The sequence below is a fragment of the Porites lutea genome, chromosome 11, assembly GCF_958299795.1.
Source record: "Porites lutea chromosome 11, jaPorLute2.1, whole genome shotgun sequence".
In the NCBI taxonomy this organism is placed as follows: Eukaryota; Metazoa; Cnidaria; class Anthozoa; order Scleractinia; family Poritidae; genus Porites; species Porites lutea.
In genome coordinates, this window is record NC_133211.1 from 14,815,201 (window position 1) to 14,834,781 (window position 19,581).

The 19,581-nt window shown below is 38.8% G+C and overlaps 2 protein-coding genes across 2 annotated transcripts in view; both read left to right on the forward strand.

The window, feature by feature from the left end:
* The first annotated feature begins 85 nt into the window (after positions 1 to 85).
* On the forward strand, positions 86 to 5,725 carry LOC140952303 (uncharacterized). The gene is made up of 3 exons (XM_073401727.1): positions 86 to 1,002; positions 2,508 to 3,184; positions 3,868 to 5,725. Exons 1-3 carry the CDS (start codon positions 131 to 133, stop codon positions 5,049 to 5,051), a joined length of 2,733 nt encoding a protein of 910 aa, XP_073257828.1. The 5' UTR covers positions 86 to 130; the 3' UTR covers positions 5,052 to 5,725.
* Positions 5,726 to 7,727: 2,002 nt separating this feature from the next.
* The window catches only part of LOC140951515 (neurofibromin-like), a 54,706-nt gene continuing 42,852 nt past the window's right edge, over positions 7,728 to 19,581 (forward strand). The window contains exons 1-13 of the mRNA XM_073400773.1: positions 7,728 to 7,870; positions 9,609 to 9,749; positions 11,094 to 11,177; positions 11,611 to 11,679; positions 12,411 to 12,529; positions 14,352 to 14,455; positions 14,622 to 14,689; positions 15,204 to 15,279; positions 15,993 to 16,096; positions 16,887 to 16,946; positions 17,960 to 18,124; positions 18,476 to 18,679; positions 19,421 to 19,492. Coding sequence (XP_073256874.1) covers positions 7,808 to 7,870; positions 9,609 to 9,749; positions 11,094 to 11,177; positions 11,611 to 11,679; positions 12,411 to 12,529; positions 14,352 to 14,455; positions 14,622 to 14,689; positions 15,204 to 15,279; positions 15,993 to 16,096; positions 16,887 to 16,946; positions 17,960 to 18,124; positions 18,476 to 18,679; positions 19,421 to 19,492 — 1,329 coding nt within the window. The 5' untranslated portion in view covers positions 7,728 to 7,807. The remainder of the gene's footprint in view (positions 7,871 to 9,608; positions 9,750 to 11,093; positions 11,178 to 11,610; positions 11,680 to 12,410; positions 12,530 to 14,351; positions 14,456 to 14,621; positions 14,690 to 15,203; positions 15,280 to 15,992; positions 16,097 to 16,886; positions 16,947 to 17,959; positions 18,125 to 18,475; positions 18,680 to 19,420; positions 19,493 to 19,581) is intronic.

Consider the following 19,581-nt stretch of genomic DNA (forward strand, 5'->3'; position numbering starts at 1 on the left):
ACGGTGAAAAATTTGCAAACGCAATAAAAGTTTTCAGTGGTGTGGGGTAAGAAAGTATGCACGTGCTAATCTAAGATGGCCGCCACCAGTTGAGCTTTGCCGCGAGAGACAGAATTACAGAATATTTGCAATGTTTTACCGTTTTTTAAATGGACGAATTGGGCTTCGTTTGCGAGTTGCAGTCGTAGCAGGGCTCCGCAAAAGAATTTTGCTTAACCAAATTCCGCAAAGATACAACAGAGGCTGTTTATATTCTACTTCAGCTGAACCTGCAAGGCAAACAGAAACAACCGAAGACGAAGATGAACCGAAATCGTGGAGAGAGAACCCACATTTGAAGTATTGGATTCTTGGTACTCTTGGCATATCTGGCACAATTTATTACTACGTTCGTAAGAATCACGAAACGAAACGAGTGATAGTCAAGTCTTTCCCCCCTGTCCCCACTCACTATGCACATCCACGTGAAAGAGAGCTTTCAGATCTTTTATCTCTCCATAATCAACTCAAAAAAGGCGGAACACCGACTGTTTTAAATATTGTTGGCAGCCCAGGCTCTGGTAAAACCCAGCTAGCTCGGTTATTTGCAGAGAAACTTTTCGAAGATGAAGAGAAAAGCTTTCACTTTCTTCCAGGAAACCTTTTGTATGGAACAGTTAATGCTTCGTCTCTAGATAGCTTTCTTTTTGACATTAAAAGATTTGCAATTTCTGTTGGCTGCCTTGAGAGTGACTGGACTTCAAAAGCAGGAGAAGGGGTGCAGTTCAATAGTTTGTCCAAAATTAAGCAGTTAGATTGCTTTGTAGAAGCAGTAAGAGAAAAACTTCACAATAGCCAAGCATGGATCCTCATTTTGGAGAATTTAAAGGACACTGATATTTTGAATCAATGGTTTTCTAGTGATTCAAGGAAAATTTGGGGAAATGGAACTATCCTTGTTGCTAGGGAAATGAATGCCAGAAGAGATTCGTTGGTTAACAATACCTACAATGTTGATGAAGGGTAAGTAAAAGACCATGGTACTAGTAATAATATCCTTCCATAGGACACAACCTGACAGAACTGTATCACCCTTAGCGATGTCAGTATATTGATATTATGGGAGAAGGTTAAGTATAAACACTCTCTGAGATCTGCATAATTCTTCAGATTATACGTAAGCCAAATCCAGTAATATCTATTAGTAAAATCCAACTAGTGGTCTATCATCAATGCTGTGCTTTGATTGGTTGAGCTACTACTAGGCTATATGTTATAGCCCACTAGTAGCAAAAAGTGTGGGCTTCTTGGCGACAAAAAAGGATTGAAGTCTACCTTTTACCTAGCTAGAATTTTTTTATTCTTGATATTTTTGACCAACTAGTTGGATTTTACTAAAACAATAATTTTTATTATTATTCCTCTCGCCCTCAGGGCCTCTGAGTCAATTGACTCAGAGCCCATTCGGGCTCGAGGAATAATTGTTAATTATTCATTGAAAATCATTCTTAGTTTAAAAACAAGCTAAAACATGCTTACTCCGATCTATGTTAAGTTTCCATCGTCATTTGCTTGTTTCTCGGCAAGTTCAGGTGATAAAAGGATGTTTAGTTTAGCACATACTTTTCAAATAGCATGCGTCATCTGTCATGTTGTATTCTTGCAGTTCTTGCTATTTTTTAAGGCAGCAGTTCGGCCTTGTCTTTGTCATGAAATAAGCTAATTCTTCCGCCATTTTCTACTGCTCTAAAAGCGATCTTTCATACATCTCATGATCTGTCCATGTTTCTTTTTGTAAGCCATAGTTCTCCATTGTTTGCTGGTCAGAGTTTATTTTTGGTGTTGTTTTTTTGGAAGGATTTCTATCAAGGTCCAAAAAAAAGTATCTTTACTTCCAACTTACTTTCATGAAGTTTTAATTTTTGAGCCAGTAAGGTCATTTCTATCATTCTTGTACATGCAGTAATGCGTGACCTTCAGAGCCGAAGGGACTGGGGTCGATACTTGTTATCTCCCATTCAATTTAAACATTCAATTAAAATGTCAAAAAAATGCATAACTTTGAAACAACTAGCATTTTTAAAATTCCATTTTATGGTAATTTTGTTACGACATTTGCTTGCTTAATCTTTGCAAGAAATTACAATAGTTCCAGAACAGTATTTTTGAAAGTTTTAACTTTGCCTGTGGCCTCCAAACCAGCCTTATGTGCCATAAAGCACTTATAGCACATAACAAACGGTGACAAAAAGGGCACACGCTGATTAGAAGTTGCTACACAACGTGACTGCCTTGAAGAACGATTTTGTTTTGTAAGCACATGGCTTTTGTACAGACTATTCATTGCCAGTAAGTTCATGTCCTCTCATAGGATTATTTTTAAAATTTGAAGGTACCGTTTAAAGGCAATGGGATGTGCAAATTTCATATCTTCTTAGAATAATACTAACAAGTTACTGTTTATGTCAACTTGTTAGATTACATTCTATTCAAACCTCACAGTTTTTTTAAATTTTGGTTTCTTCTAGAATGGGTGCTGATGATGGAGTGATACTTCTATCTAAGTTAAGTGGGTTTGATGAAGAGAAAATGACAGCAGGAACAGATGTTGTTAAACTACTGAATGGTAACCCTCTAGCTCTTACAAGTGCTGGCCATTACATGCAATCAAAAGCTGCTAGAAACCCTGATTATTCCTGTGCAGACTTTCTAAACGAGGTACAACACAATTTGCAGAAGTTTGCAAGTGCAAAGTCTAATTCGGAGTTGGACGTCTTGCGTGTAGTCGTTGCCATGGAAACCAAAAATCTTGTCCAAGAAAATCCCCATCTTCTCCACACTTTTGACTTTCTTGGCACATGCAACCCTGATTGGCCAGTTCCATTGACACTAATTGCACTGCATTTAAGGACGCCTGATTTTAGCCTTCCTCCAGTGACTGGAAGTGGACCTGTGCTGCCAAGCCAACAGCAGTCCAGCGATGCTGAAAAGGAAGACAGTACAGGAGAAGCAGAAGAGATGTTTTTGTCCATCAAGAGGCTCGCTAAGAATTTAGAGTCCTTTATGACTGCAGTGAAAAATAATATAGAGGCTATCAAGGCAATGCTCAATCCTGAGCTTCCAGATATGCCTCAGATGTCTGATGGGGTGGTTGAGATGTTAAAGGCATGTCCATTGCTGTCTGTGGTGAAAATAGAAAACATGGGTAAGGTTAAGAATACCCATTTAAAAAAATATGTTAGTGTAAATTCCATATAGACTGGAAGATAGCTTTTTTGTATTGCTTGTGGCTGCTGGAGAACTTCTTGCATAAGGGATAACAGTGTACTATATTGACAAACCTTTTCATGCCACTTTTCTTTTGGATGCTTATGTTTTCAATTTCTCAAAGAAAAACAATGGACCATATAAATCACTTAAGGTTTAGGGTAACATCATAAGACTATATTGTGACCATGCAAGATTCTCAGACTCCCGAAACAGATAAGGCCTCTTGGCGAGTACCTGTTCATTTGAGACTTGGACGCACCGGTCAGCTATTAGCCATTTTTTCCCTATCCTTAAGAAATCTCTGTTTAAGTTAACTTCGCCTGAGTATTTTCCCTCTTTTCTTCTAAAGTAGAGAATTAGCCATCAGTTTCTCATTTGAAGGTAAAAGTACTGTGGAATACAGATGCAGTTGCAATCAAAGCCAAGAGGAATAAGTGACATAAAGATAAAAGAAAAGTAATATTGCCATAATTTTGAAATAAGGTATATTTGCCTTCACGTAGCATGGGGCGGGGAGCACTGCGTGACTCTGGCCCTGAGCAGCTGCTAAGGAGACTGGCCTCCGCCCTCAGACTATTTGTTAAGTTTCTAAACAGTGATTTTGTTGGTATTTGCCAGGTGTGGAGACAGTGGTCATTAGTCCTCTGGTGCATTCAGTCTTTCAGCAACTCTTCTTGTCCAGGACAATGTACCTTCTTGAAGCTAAATACCTGAAACAAGCAGAAGACAAGCATAACTCAAGCTCGTGGTTTCGCCGCTTGTGGAGTTTTGACGCCCAGAGGACCCTCCAAGAATACCGCAATTCCCTCGGAGAAGTGTCACGCAATCTGCCTGTCACCCAACCAGACCACGCCCCTGATAAAGTAGCCCTCCCACCCTTCTCAGGGCCAGATGTCAGCCAGTTGCTGGCAGATAATGAGGTGGAGGGAAAAGAAGAATACAGAAAAATTAAGCCTCAAGACGCAGTTCGCCACTGTCAACAACACACAGCGCGTATTCTGAAAACAGTCAATGGCGTAGCTTCTGTATGTGGGCAGGACAATCAAACACGCACACTCGCCCGACTCCTCAGGCCTCATCTTGATCACATCTTAGCCGCTGGAACATCGAAGAGCCTGGGTCCTAGGAGTCGCGCCCATACAATTTCGGCTGTAGCATCCATAGACGCTTCTTTCGGAAATCTGGAGTCCAGTCGAGGATTACTGGAAGAGGCGCTGAGAATTGAAACAGAGCTGTATGGTGAATCGAGTCTGGAGGTGGCGTCCACTCTGACGCGCTTAGCTGACATTTACAGCTCATTAGACGATCTAGCGAGGTGTCGAGAGCTTCTAGAAAGGGCACTTCACATTTACGAAGCTCAACGAAAGAAATTTGGTGAATACAAACAGCCGCTTGATTATGCCCGCACTCTTTCTGCCTTGGGTGCTACATACGGGAACTTAGGCTTTAAGGAGAGAAGTCGCGACTACATTGAACGAGCCTTCTCGTTTATGCAGTCAGCGGCACCTACCAACCCAGATGAAGTAGAAACCCGCAGATTCACAAGCGATGTGGCCAGCACGCTCACTGATCTAGGGCATGCGTACCTTTCTCTCGGCGAAACCATGCCGGCGCGGCGATTTCTGGACATGGCTTTAAACGGACATAAGACCATTCATGGTGATGAGCACCCGGAGGTTGTGAGAACTCTAACAGTTCTTGGTATTGCTTACACCATGCAGGGAAATTGGCCCGAGGCCAGGAAAATGAGGAAAGAGGCTGGCAAGCTTCAGGCGAAGCTTGATGCAAAACCTTCGATATAGAATAATAAGAAAACAAGGTGAATTTGCAAGCAAGGGACATGGAACAGACTCCGAAAGAAAACTGCTTCACAGCTATGTACGCCTGTTGTCACAGTCACGTAGCTTGCGTTTATTCCAGATATTCGCGTTTTCCTTATCTGTACATTCAAAATAGTGAAATACTAACGAATATCAGACGGTGACGGTATGCTGCGCTCGCCACTTAAATATCTGAACGACAGTTATGACTTGTTAATTTTTCTCTGTCGTTTGGAAGGTTCTTGATCTTGTCATAAGAAATTCCTTTCTTAAAATTATTAAAAATAATATGTTTGCAACGGAAACGTTACATCCTTGACACACAGTCAACAATAATATTAAATCAATTTAACTCGTGAAAGATCATTGCAGTCATTTACGCAACTGGGAGTTGTGTGAAGATGTTGCGAAAAGAAAGCCTGCAAAAAAATTGAGGCTTAAACGGGATTCAAACCCATGACATCTGCGATGGTCACAGGTTCTCCGTTAAACCTGATTTTTTCCCTTGGTATTCATTAGAACAATCCGCTTTGGCTTCGCTAGATCGCCTCCTATTTTCGAGTCATTTAGCGGGTTCCAAATATAATATTCCTCATTCTAAAATAGAGGGGCAAAGTAACCTGGGCGAAATGACCAAGAGTCGCACCGAATTCCAATTCTGTCACAGAACCAATAAAACTCCGTAAATCTGAAAACCTGATAGGGAGAAAAAATTGTTGAGTATGCCTTTCTAATGCGCGAAATTGTAAAGGTAATTTCGGCTTCGATTTCTAAATGGTCAGCTGTGCACAGATTTAAAGCAAAACGATTTGACACCTTAAGCAGTTTTCTCAAGGATAGTAAATATTGTCGTCTTGTTATTTGTGTTAACGGCAAATGACACCTATGATAAATCTGAGGATCATCCCCATCACTTGGAATCCGGAGTACCCCTCCCCCCCCCCCCCCCCCCCCACAACGTTGTAAGTAGAGGCAAAAAAAAAATGTTCACCGGGATGCTTGCAAAGCCTTAAAAGTTAACTTGAGACAACGTCAGATTTGACGCCATTTTTTTTTTTTACTCTCCCGGATTTAGCCAAGTTCAATGATCTTTCCCTTTTCACCCTGACTTCCAGAACTTTGGCCACCTTACCACGTTTTTGCTGATTCAAGCTGGGCCTGACCCTTTGAAGGTTCTTTTTAGCTTAGCGTAGATATTTAGAGTATTTTGGTGGAACCCTGTATTTCAGTAAAAATATATCTAGATGCTTTGTTCAAAGTACTAGAGTGAGGGTCAAGAGTGGAGACGCACTAATTGGCTGTGCTGCTATGACTACTCGAGACTACTGTAGTGTGGGGTGTAGAGGGAAGGCGCCTAAGGGAAAGTTCATTTAATATGACAAGGGGGGGGGGGGATGAAGATATTGAAACTCGAAGCTTGAAATTTTAGCAGCCCCCCTCGCTAGCGGTTCAATTTTTTAGGAGCCCCCTCCTTGGTAGTCGAAAAAATTTCAGAGCCCCCCCCTCCTCCTCCTTCATTTCTTAACATTTCTTGTTACAGAGTCATCGTTTTTATAGTTCCCGTTAGCAGATTTTGAAATCTTGTTGAATCAATGTGGTTTTATTATAAAAAGTTTGAGCATTTCTAATTTTTGAAATTTTCTGAAGCATTTTTGGGATGAACAAGAGTGTAATATTTACTGAAACTACATTTGTTATATCTGTAAACCACGTGATATAGCTGAGTTGCACAGGTCATTAAATTGTTGAGTTGAAAACCATCCGATCTGTATGATGATGTCGTGTGTTGGTTTTGAAGTATACAAATTTTCGGAGCCCCCCCTCCTAGCGCAACAATTTTTTCAGAGCCCCCCGTTCGGGTGTCTAAAAATTTTCGGACCCCTCCCTCAATATCTTCATCCCCCCCCCCCCCCTTGTCATATTAAATGAACTTTCCCTAACTTGCAGGATGGGCTCCAGGCCCGGTATGAACAAATAATCCAAATCAAACAACAGTATTGAAATATTGAGAAATACCTTAGTCAACTTTGTTTGATGGTAACTTTTCGTTATTGTAAGTAAAAAATCAGCTGTATCTTTCAAGTGGTGGCAAAAATGACAGCTCAAAATTTCCTGGACATCCAACACTATTCAAGAGAAAGGCAGAGCTCTGAGGGAAAGCCAGGACTGAAGTCTAGTTACCTTTGTAACAGTTTGAAATTCCATTTGAAAACCTTTTTGACTCTCTGATGAAATTTTTTATGTTCATTGAGGTAGCTCATTCTCTCTTGATGCTCAACAACAATGGCGGGTAATGAGCCAATGGCCAGCTGAATGGCTAACTGCGGTTGATTTGTTAATACAGTATCCCCATTTTTGTGACGCCAACAAAACCGAAACGTTTCATGGAACTTCCTTTATAAAATCTGACTCGTGCCAATTTGAACACGGAGGCCCTGGCTTGAATCACAGGTAGAAGTGTCTGCGACGATGATTGTTTTTGTTTGTTTGTTTGTTTTTTCTAACCTTACGCCAGTGAATTATATGATGGCTTGACATGAAGTACTTACCCATAAGGTACTCCCGGAAGTTGTCTCTTTTGGGTGTTAGCCCGCCTTTTGTCCATATTTGGGATGAACCTAATCGAACGCATTTCCGGTGATTGCATTCGCTCCAGACAAAATAGAGAGCAGCTTGAACGATGTCGAGCGGAATTAGAACTGCTCGTAAAATCCGATACATAAATTTACTAGTGAACAATGCAACGAGAAAATAAGTCCGATGACTGGGTCAAGCTCGTATTGCGGAGGTTCCGAGCTCAGGTAGGTTTGCGTGTTCTAAGTATGTCGGCGGTTTTTACGACGTAATCAGCTACAAGTAGTAAGCAAGCCGACTACCAAGGCACCGCATGGGAATTACAATCTGGATTTTTAAAATTCTTAGCCTAGTAAGACATTCTTGTTGAAAGACCAAGTGTTTTTCAGTGGTAAAGTGATGATATGTATTGCATTCGTTCTAAAAATGTCTCCTGTCCTCTAGGAATTAACCCATATGCTGTTTTTCAAGGTCTACAAGGTTATGCATTTGATTGCACGGTGGAATTTTTTACACTAGAGTAATTTTTGCCTATTGTTTGCATGAAATGAATAAAATGAGGTTTATATATTCTAGTATATTAAATTTGTGGGTAAAGATATAACTCTTTGGGTGGAAAACGTTTTAACTTGAACGATAAGATATTAAAATCTAGTCAAGCAGATGGCTGTTTCGATAATATTTGTTTGAGGCATCGATCAGGCCGGAGCACAGTTTGTTACCAATTATTTATGCTTATCCAGCAATTTACTTAACCTTATTTTTATTGTGAAAGAGAAATGCGATTCTTCTGTTAATGACCATGTCCGAGTTGTTTTATTGTCGAGATTTTCTTATGATTTCTTCCCCGTGTATCATTTCGAACATGTTGTCAGAAATGGATAAAGAGATTTTTTTTCCCGCCTTTATTCTCGTGTCATTCCATTCGAGTCTTTAGGTTATGTTTTAGGAAACAAAAAATCAGAGAGGGCTATCATGTTAACTTTGCTTTGGTGACAGAAAACTCAACAGAAGATAACAAAAGTTTTGATAGATGAAAGTATATGACAAGAAATTTTGTTGTACTATTTAAAGTCCTGATTTCAATCATATGACAATGCCAGTAGGGGGTTGGGGTTAGAACTCTTAGCAAGTTTGTTTACCCATATAATGTGGGTAAAGGGGTTTATTTGAAAAAAGAAAACTGCAGTGTTGCATCAGAGCAGAAGTAAAGTGAGAACTACAGGGTGCAAAGAAACTCATTTTAACAGCTTGCAATTCGGGCAAGCTGAAGCTAGCATTTACTAGCCCAGACGTCATTTCAACTAGCCCCAAAAGCTGTTTGACGAGCAGAATTGATTTAACAGTTCTTCTGTTATTCGAATTCCACGAAAAACATCACCTGCCCATGGGGCAGGTTAAAAACAGAATTCACTAGCCCGATAACAAAATCCACTAGCCCTGGGCTATCAGACACTACTTTCTTTGCACACTGGAACTAGGTGGTGTCAGCTGAATTGATATGGTCAATTTCAATGTCAGTAATATAAATATCTCATCAACATGTTAGACTTTCTCTAAGCCTGTTTCTGGTACGTTTCTGCTGGTTAGGTGATCGGTTATGTTGTTTGTCTTATGACTCCCTGACTCACTTTCGCTAGCTGCGACCATCCGTCGCAGTGTCCCTTGTGCCTTTTGGGAAGTTTACATAGGTGTCTGTATGTATGGTCATCAGGTCCTCAGTTTTTGTGCTAAAAATTGATGGATTCTTACATTCTTACGTCTTGTACTCATGGCAAAATTTCGAGAAATAACGTAACAGAAAAAAGTTACTTGAAAAACAACCTCAGTCAGGTTTCTTGATTGCTAGAGTTGCTGTTTGATTGCTACAATTACTATACCATAGAGGGACAATTTTTTCTGTGATTTAGCTAATATAGCTTCTAAATGTTCATGTGCATTTCAAAATTCATTTCTTCCTTGCAGCTTCCATTTGAATCATCTAACTCCCAACAAAACCATGAAAGCACAGATCACATCAAGAAATGCATTGTCAGCCTCAGTGAACATAACTTCACTATGGTGGTGTCAGATCTGGCCAGTTTTATTAAGGAGCCAGCATTTCTGGTGAGTGAGTGAGTTTAACTTGCCCATTTATTCAAGTCTTTTTCCCTTCATAATTCAAGGTTTAATATTAGTCTACTGAGCACATTTACTCAACGCACCATGGAGGGCCGGTCAAATGGGATAGGAACATTCAACCTGCAATCAGCTATTCTTTTTGGGGGGAGAGTGAAAAAGTCAGCAAATGGCCAAGGGAAAAAAAGAACTTTTCGTTTGTCCTTTTCCCCTCGTCCTTCACAGAAAAAGGGCAGAAGGACTGCCTGATTGTAGGGTAAGGAATATTGCCTACTTTATACATGTAGCTATTAGAAATGTGTGCCCCAGCCACAAATTTCTCATACAGGTACATGTAAATGGTAAATTCTCCTGTTCCTCTTGCCATTTCTCTGCCTACACCTGTACAGGTGCTTTGAATACAAGTGAGATCAGTGGAGAGCAAGGTGCAGCTGTCGGTAGTAAGCGCTGTATTCATAAATTCTGAGAGGCAAAGAGTCACAGAGAGCTTACTTGATCTTGGGGCGGAAATATTTCAGCTAATTTCTTGTTTTGACCGAAAAGATAAGCTTTTGCAGGCTTAAAGACTCCCCCCCCCACCCTCCAAAAAAAAAGACAGTCACATGACTGTCCTTTCTGGTTGCTTTTCTTCATGGGAATGTCTTCATACACTCAAAACTCAAACTCTCATTTCATTTACTGTATGTGATTGTAACTGTCGACTCTCTTGAAGATGGGCACAGACTTTTTGCCTGGAACAAGGTGTCCATCTTATTGAGATTTCCATTACAAGAGACTTTACTGTAAACCAGTACTGTAAACATCAGATTATAAGCCCTGGGCTTATACAACTTCGTAAGGGGTTTTAGGAGGGCTTTTAACTGGTTAAGTCCCAATAGTGACTAACGTCAATTTTCTCCTAACGATATCCATACCATGTAAAGAGATTAGGTTATGAGAATTAATAAAATGATCACCTAAGGGAAATGCCTTGATCTTTTATCAAATTCTCTCAACTCATTCATGAAGGAAATGTATGGAGATCAGTTTGGAGAATTTGTATGTGGATATTGGGGCTTAAAGGGTTAAATGGGGGCAGGGGCTTATAGCCGGACAGAAAAAAATGTTTCAAAGCAAGCCACATAGCAGTGCTGATCAAATACTTTGATGGTTTTTGTGAGCCTCAAAGCATTAAAAGGGGAATTCATTTCAATACAAGCTAAAGTGGGCGGGGTATATTCAGGGTGGGAGAGGGGTAGATAGGCCTATAAATGGAGGGCTTATAACTAAAAGTTTACAGTATCTTGCAAATAAGCATACATGAAGTTGATGTTCATTACCATTTCATTTCAGTGCTCACTGTCAGCAGAAAACGTGACGCTTGCCTGTCAATCCAATGGCTTGACGATGGACACTATGGCTAAATGTTTTGAACAGGTATGACAATGTCATCAAAGTGAATGTCACAATAATTTTTAAGTCTGATGTTTGCTTTAACTTGTCCAAATGTCAAGCCGAACATGAATTCTGAAACAGATACACGTGCCAAGCTAAGCTTGAAAACCAAGTGTGAATCTTGAGAGGGATGGCTATCAGCTCAGCATCCTGTGTGTCGGAACGTGGTTTAACTTCTAAGAACTTTTGGACAGTCGGCCTTATCCTTGCATAAAAGTGTAATTGAGGGGCTTGGAATAAAATGTTGCTCAGTGATGATTTTCCATTAATGTTTTTGTTTGTTTTCTCAATCAAGAAAGCATCCATGTTTTATTTTTTGGGAGGTGGGCACACCTTTTACGGGTAAACATTAGTAATCTCTCATATTCAAAAATTTACATGTAAGTTTTAAGGTTCTTCTCTTTCCTCTTTCTAGAATCCAGACAAATGTGCAGCATTACCTGATGAAGTTTTGAACAAATGTCTCCTTCCTGCAATTTGCCAGGTATGTATTTTTTATGTGACTCTGCATATTATTTTTAACTATACAGTTGCACCATTGATAAGTTTACTTAATTGGTCACAGTTTATGATAAAGTCAAATCGGTGTATTATGTTGGTCACCCTTGGAGAACGTTCCGATGACAGTCATATACAGGGTGACTACTGTACACAGGTTTCCTTCAAACTCCACTGGAAGATATTGAATAACCTTTTTATGTGAAGATAATCACTCCATTTCAATTGTAGGGACAATATTTAAAATATAACAGCCCTGTCACAAGCATGTATAGGATGTAGTTGTATTCGGTATAAAAATGAACTTGTGTATTTTGCGAGACCCCTGCCCCACTTGTCACACTTAATGAGCTCTTGAATAAAGCTTGCAATAATTCATTTAAGATTTTATGTTAATCCAATTTAGTGGTGGTTGTATACATACTGATAAAAAAGTAATGAAATTTTGGATTTGGGAAATCTAAAGACTGACTGACAGGTGACCACTATATACAGGTCAAATCTAAGGCACAATTTTTCGGAAAGTTGTTCAGTGACTATGATATTCAGGGAGATGGCTATATACAGGGCCACTAGACACTGTTTTGACTGAATGGGATTGGACACTCTGAGTTCTGTTATTGATCATTCTTTGGGACTGTTTCCAAAGATTCCATTTCTTTGATTTGTATTCATATTCAGAATTCACTTGTTTCGTTGATTTATTATTTTCAACAGTTCATTACTCAGTCAAATGGATTTCCCTTGGAAGCTGAACAGAGAGCATTAGCTGGCAGAGTTCTCTCTCACATCAGTGTCCATCATTTCTCTGCTCTTTTTAATCGCATTGCAATTAGGTGAATATAAATAATAATATTATAATAATACACCCACAACTAACAATTATTGTTAGTTATGGGTGCATTTTTTGCTTTTGAGAAAGAAAGATAAAATAATTCAATCATCTTTCTAAAAAAAAGTAAAGAAAATATAAAAATGCAGGAAGTTTGATCTCCAAGTAATTAACAATCTGGAAAGATTCATTTTGTGCTTGGCCAAGTTTGTTGTCAAGGAAACGAAAGGCTTTTATTGTCACTGCTTCAACGGTAGTTGTTTCTTAGATTTATTTTATTTTATTTTATTTGCCACACAATAATTACAAAAAATAAAGGAAAAGAGAGAGAAAAAGGAAGTGGCAAGGAGACCTAACAGAAACTATAGGAGGTTATGAGAGGTTAGGCCTCCTCGAACTACGCGTTAGAGCTGTTTCTTAAACTACTGTCTCAAAAAAATTTTTTGCATTTTTTTGTTCCTATAACTTGGCAGAAATCAGAATAAGGAGGCTGATACTTACCTCATGAAAGGAGCCAGTGTGCCTAAAAGAGGATATTTTGCTTGTAAAATAGAGTTAACTAATTAGAGCTTATTGCAGCCTTCATTTTACCATATATACTCAGTTTTGTTGGCTCCATACAACAGCCACATTATATTTAGCATGTGATAAAGGACATTGCATCACTTTGTTCTTATGCAAGAGTGGCCTGTTTATTTAGATATTCACAAGAACTGACCTTGGGTTTACATTTTCGTGATAACAACTCTTTATTGTTACTAGCTGTAAGTGATACTAAGTTATGCCTATAACCTTCATACCACTTGAGTGCTTCTTTGTTTTTTAGCTTTGCATATTCACTCTGCACTTTACTCAGTAGCTTATATGCGTCAGTCGTTTATGTTTTCGGCACCACACACCCTCCCTTTGCTTCAATAAAGCTGGACTACTGGCTTGGGTGCAAACCTGCCACTCTTACCAGTGCATAGCAGGCTGGGTGGGGCCCCCACCCCACCTTAGTTTACTCACTTGCATTGCCTCCCTCATTCTATTGCATTATTATTACTAGGGTGTGTCGCTGCCACCCTCATTTCATTGTGTATTATTGCTAGGGTGTGTCCCTACCACCCTCATTGAATTACCCAATTGCATTACCCAGTTTAGGGTGTTCTCTGCCACCCTCATTGCATTACCCAGTTTAGGGTGTTTGCTGCCACCCTCATTGCAGTACCCAGTTTAGGGTGTGTTGCTGCCACCCTTATTGCATGCACTTTAAGGGGTGAGTTGCTGTGACCCTCGCTTTACCTCAGGTTGCACCTGACGACCTTTAGTCCCATTTACTGCCAAAGATTTGTAGTTGTGTATGTTCTTTCTTTAAGTCTACATTATTAGTGACTAAATTGTTAATACCATCCCCCCAATTTTTGCAAGGGAATATCATCTTTGTTTATCCCTGATTCAATTGTGTCACATTAAAGCTTTGCATCAGTTGAAGAGCACAGAGCCTGGAAATTAACCAGTATTTAAAATAAAATTAAGTATTGTAAACTCTTTTACGAAATGTTTTCAACTCCTTTGTAATCCATTATTCTTTGCAGAAGTGGTTTAGTCTGGCTAATAAATTGATGACCATCCAGGGTTGTCATTAAGAGCCGGGGGCCGGGGATTTTCCCCGGCTACTAAGAGAGTGGTCCCCGGCTACTTTTATTGGAAAATAGAAAAAAAATAGAACCAAAAGAAATCACTAGCCGTTTGATTCCCCGCCTACTTGTTGTGTTTACCCGGCAACTTGAAATCTTAGTGACAACCCTGACCATTTGTAAGTTATTGATGTCATTATTTTTCAGATTACATGTTCTTGCCAATACGGAAGATAATTCTGACACTGGGGATATTGAACTCATTCGTCATTTACATGTGAATGTTTCGTCTCTCAAAATTCTCTTGCAAGGTACAACTTATCATTACTATTTTTCATTATCATTATTTTTTTTTTGGAACATGTGGAGCCAACCCATGATTTCAATCTCTATTGAAAACCAGTTTCACGACATGAAAACCATTCAATCCTCTAAATTAATAAGTGTACATTGTAAAGATTACCTCTTTTATTTCAGAGAGCATTCAAGTATTTAAGTCCCTAAAGAAGACTGGTCAGCTAGCACTGGTGTCAGGATTAGAAAAGGTGAGCTAAATTGCATTATTTTAATGAATAATACACATGTAGGTTGTCAGATGATAACTTGGATGGCAAATGTGGCATCTCACTTTAGGCATGACAAATCAACTAGAGCTCACAAAATAACAGAAGATATTTCAAGCTCCAACACTCCCCTCCTGCCTTGATTTCCATTGCATTTGTTCCCCCACCCCCTATTTGTCTGAGAATGTTCCAGAAACTCATCTGTCTAGGGTGTGTTGATTTTTTTAAAATAATTTTACAGTATGTCTCCTTTATATTTACCGTAAGTGACTGTCCTATTCAGCAAGGAGACCTTACTTGTAGAGATGCCTAATAGTTTCTGAAAGCCCTTTCACTTTCCCTACTATCTTCTTGAATATTTTACAATTTATACTCCTGATTTCTTGTAAAATATTACTACACCATTTCTTTCTTCTTGTATGGCAAAATAAATATATAACCAAAGATAAAACTGAACCACAGCAAATACATTTTGATTTCCATTACATTGTACTAGGCAATATGGAACTGGGTAGAAAACAGTCCCGATGAATTGGCACAACTTCAAAGGCAACCTTCACGTGAGCTTTCAGGTAGGCTTTACAATTTGTCTCGCTTATTTCCTGGGTGGAAATTTGGTCCAAGTGATGTATATAGAGTGCATTTCATTTTTTAACTCCCATTTTACGATAACATAAGAACCTCTAGTAAAATTAAGGGTATGCATGTCTGTTCCTTGGGGTCTTTATTATTATTGTTATTGAGGGGTAAATTTAACCATGTGCAGGGATGCAACAGTACGTAACACTAAAGAGCTTACAGAAACTCGTTTAATAATGAACGTACGGTACCTTAAAACTATTATTATACTATAACAGTATAATACTACTACAAATTAACTATCCCTCCCAAAAGTATTAAACCGTGAAAATTATGTACATTATAGATAAATAAATTATAATCGTAATAAAATTATGATAATTATGATAATAATAAATCCCTGCGATATAGTTGCAACTAGACCAAGTCAAAGTGATTTGGGTAGGATGCTAAACCTAATGTCTGCATGAAACAAGGTTTGTTATGGTTAATACCTGAGAAGTCACCAATGTATGACTCATTATTTGATAACTTATCCCTTTTACAAAATACTAAAAAATGCACCCACAATGGTTGGGCTCATTTCCTGTATATTTTTCCTTGGAGACATGCAGTATAGGGTTGTTACTTTATTCCAAATGAACAGTTGGTTTGTTAATCCTGTGACATATGTACAGTACAATGTGCTATTTATTATGTTTCCCAGAGTATGCAGAAAAACTTTTCGACATGGTGGATAACTTTGCAGAAAGTTCCAAAAGGAAGGCAGCAGTCTGGCCCCTTCAAATAATGCTGCTTATTTTATGTCCTGTAAGAAAATTTTGTTATTATTTTATTTGCACACACATACATGTGTTATCATAGTTAACCTTTAAGCCCCATTATCCACATACAAATTCTCCAGACTGATATTCATACATTTCCTTAGAGATAAGTTGAGAGAGTTTAATAAAAGATCAAAGCATTTTCTTTTTGGTGATCATTTGATTAATTCTCGTAACCATTTCTCTTGTAAACATATGGATATTGTTAGGAGAAAATTGATGTTGGTCACTATTGGGACTTAAAGGGTTAATTATTGAGTTGAACAATAATGTTTGAGCGCTTACCATTTGTATGGAAAACCCGGGAATTCTGGGGAGAATTCAAATGGAACGGTTCATCCTGGTGGAAATTTTGCGGAAAATAAGTAATACCTTTTTCCTGTTTTTACCAAAATGACCAAAATTTTCTGTACCATTTGTTTGGATTGCCAGTGCCAGGCTTCAAGTCGAGAGAAAGTGAAAAATTTACCAGTATTTTGTAAATAGTAGAACTCAATCCCGTTCCTGTTTTTGGTGGCCCAAAAAATACCATTACCATTTGACAGAAATTTTGCACCAAATTTCCATATAAATGGTAAGCGCTCTTTAATACAACTGTAGCAACATGATGGCATTGATGTTGATGATGACAATGATGATGATGATGATGATGATGGTGATGATAGCATTCACTGGTTTTAAATTGTCTGGTTTACTGTAACAATGAGAGCTTTCTGTAACAGTATTGGCTATATTATATAATGACAATATTGTGTAATTTATTTTTGCTCATTCAGGACATGCTTGAACAAATAGCTACATGTGAAAAAGTATTTGAAGTTAGCAAGGCCAACAAGGTATTACTTATTTAAATACCTGATAAGCAATAAAACCGCAATTTGACCATAAATGAATTTTTTTGGTCCTTTGTACTGTGACTTCCCATTTGAAAGAGCCTTTGTCTGCATTGTTTTTGCCTTATTTTTAAGCAGGTCATCATAATTATATTCACGTAGTAGCTTCTGAAGGAGTTCAATTTTTTTGGCCAGTTTTGTTGCTCATTTCATCTTCCTCTTCTCCATTCCACATTTGGTGCTCTTGTTACCTTCCTCTAACCCCATTCCCTGTTAATCCAGTACCTGCATGTCTCTTTTGGGAGGCCAATGGCTGGAATGTGTGGAAAAAACCCTAAATGCCAAAGCAAACAATCCCTATTTCAACTATGTTGGTCATTTTGTATGACTATAGAATGCAATTAAGGAAAATCACAATGTATAAATGTTTCTTTCAGCCTTCTTGATCACCACGACATAATTATTGACAGCCAACCAAGGCCTTAAAACACAATTTACGATCATGACATGTATTTATGTCATAAGGTGATGACATCAAGTCATATGCACTCATGTGTCCTTCATCCTTCCCCGTCAGACTCGAAGAGGAAATATAGTGCTTACACTTCTGTTCCAAGTAGACCCTGGTGTCTTGGTCTTTTTTTGTTGGGTTTTGTAGGAAGGGAGCAAGGGTGGCACAGTTGGTTAGTGTGCAGCCTTCGGTGCACGAGTTGCCAAGTTTGATCCCTGGTGACATCTCTCCTTTCTGTGTAGCTTTGACTAGCTTTAAATGCCCTAAAAACAGAGCATTGATGGAGAGAGGGAGGTAAAATGAGTGCACCGTTGACCTCAAGTCAATCAGTTATTACTGTCACGAGATATGGAGGTAAAATATGATTGCTTAAACTTTCCCTTTTACCTTTAAGGGACGGCCCATGGTAACTGGTTTTTGCAGTGCCCTTGAAGCAAAAATGCTGCCAAATGAATGTAGCACATTCTTAATTTATGATTTTTCTTCTAACTTGTATTTTTGACAGAAAGAGTTCCTTGATCACTTGAAAAAGGCTCTGACAAGTACTAAGAATTTGACTGAGAGTGCAGCTGTTGTATGTGTCAAACTATGCAAAGTTGCCACTTATATGAAACCTGAAGACAACTCTGTTCTGTGCTTTCTCGTGGTTACCATGCTGAATGAATTAAAGGTACTGTCTCAGTAGTGGTATAGAAATGCTTTGATAAGTTTGATGTTGGATTTGTTATCATGTAAAAAAGATAGATTAGTGGAACTGGATATTGGTAATGAATATGTGAGAGTCATGATTTGGGAAAAATTCTGGTCATCACTATGACCATTTAACCAGATGCTCTAATCAAAAAGTGCTAGAAATTCATGGTGGGGAAACCCATATGGTTCAAATGTCATGCCATTTAAGATACCCACAGCTGTAGCACATTCGTTCATTGCTTGTCCAGTTTTGCATGACCACCAGGTGGAATTTTAGAAAGATAAAAGGCAGTCAGCAAGTTTAATCAGACTATCATGTCTCTTTCAGGGTCTTTTGTTCAATGTCAGCAAGCCATTTTCTTTAGGATCTGGAAGCCTTGTCACAACAGAGAACCTTATGGTTGACTGCTTTGTGTCCAGTTTCCGAATCAACTACAGGAACAACCAGCACTTTGATATGTGTCTTCAGCCAAGTTCTCCCTTTATCTACCAGCTTGCGTATGTTAAAGGAACTTACTCCATAGTGAAACAGGTATAGACAATAAAGACAGGCCATTCTATTGTTGTCAGATTTTGATTCAGCGGCTTATCTAGCAGACAACTAATAACATTGGGATGTAATTGACCAATCAGGTCAGCAACCAGAGTTTCATACCGTCAACTGATGACTTGATAAACTTGATTGGTGACACTGATGACATCTTAGTGACCAACTGAGGCACTAATACATTACTGTCTCAGATGACTCCTGGTTAAGTTGTGCAATGGATGGTCAAAATGACATTTAAAATTTATTTGCACAAGTGAGGAAGACTTATGATAATGTTGAAATATGTTTCTCCTTAAAACTCTTTGCTCTGAGTCTGTATATTATGTTGTTTATTGTGTTTTCTCAAGAGCAGGAAGATAGTATTATTAGCATGTTGAATTTCTGCTTTAATTTTAAAAAGGTAAAGGTGCATACAGGCCAAAGGCCCACACGGCCAGTGCTTATACCGGTTTCCCTAGCATGAAGCATGCCTAGGAGTATTGCTACTCCCCCTTGGATGGGATACTAGTCCATCTCAGGGTTACCCCCCAGCAGTATGTTGCTGGTACCCATTTATACACCAGGGTGAAGAGAGACAAAGTGGGTTAAAGTTCTTTGTCTGAGGAAACAATGCGACGGGTGAGGCTTGAACTCGGCACCTCCAGATCCAGAGTTCGAGGTGTTAACTGCTCAGCCACACACGCCTTTGATTTAAATAGATAACTAAAACTGCTTGTCTTTTAGTCTCCTTTAAGGTGGTGGCCAAAAGCGGAACTGCTTCATCCCAAATCACAAGCTCTTAGACAACTTTTCTTGGTATGTTTACCTTTTCAGCAATATAACACCAATTCACAATGTAATAGATTTTCCTCTTATTTTTAACTTTTGCATTTTTTTTTCAATCA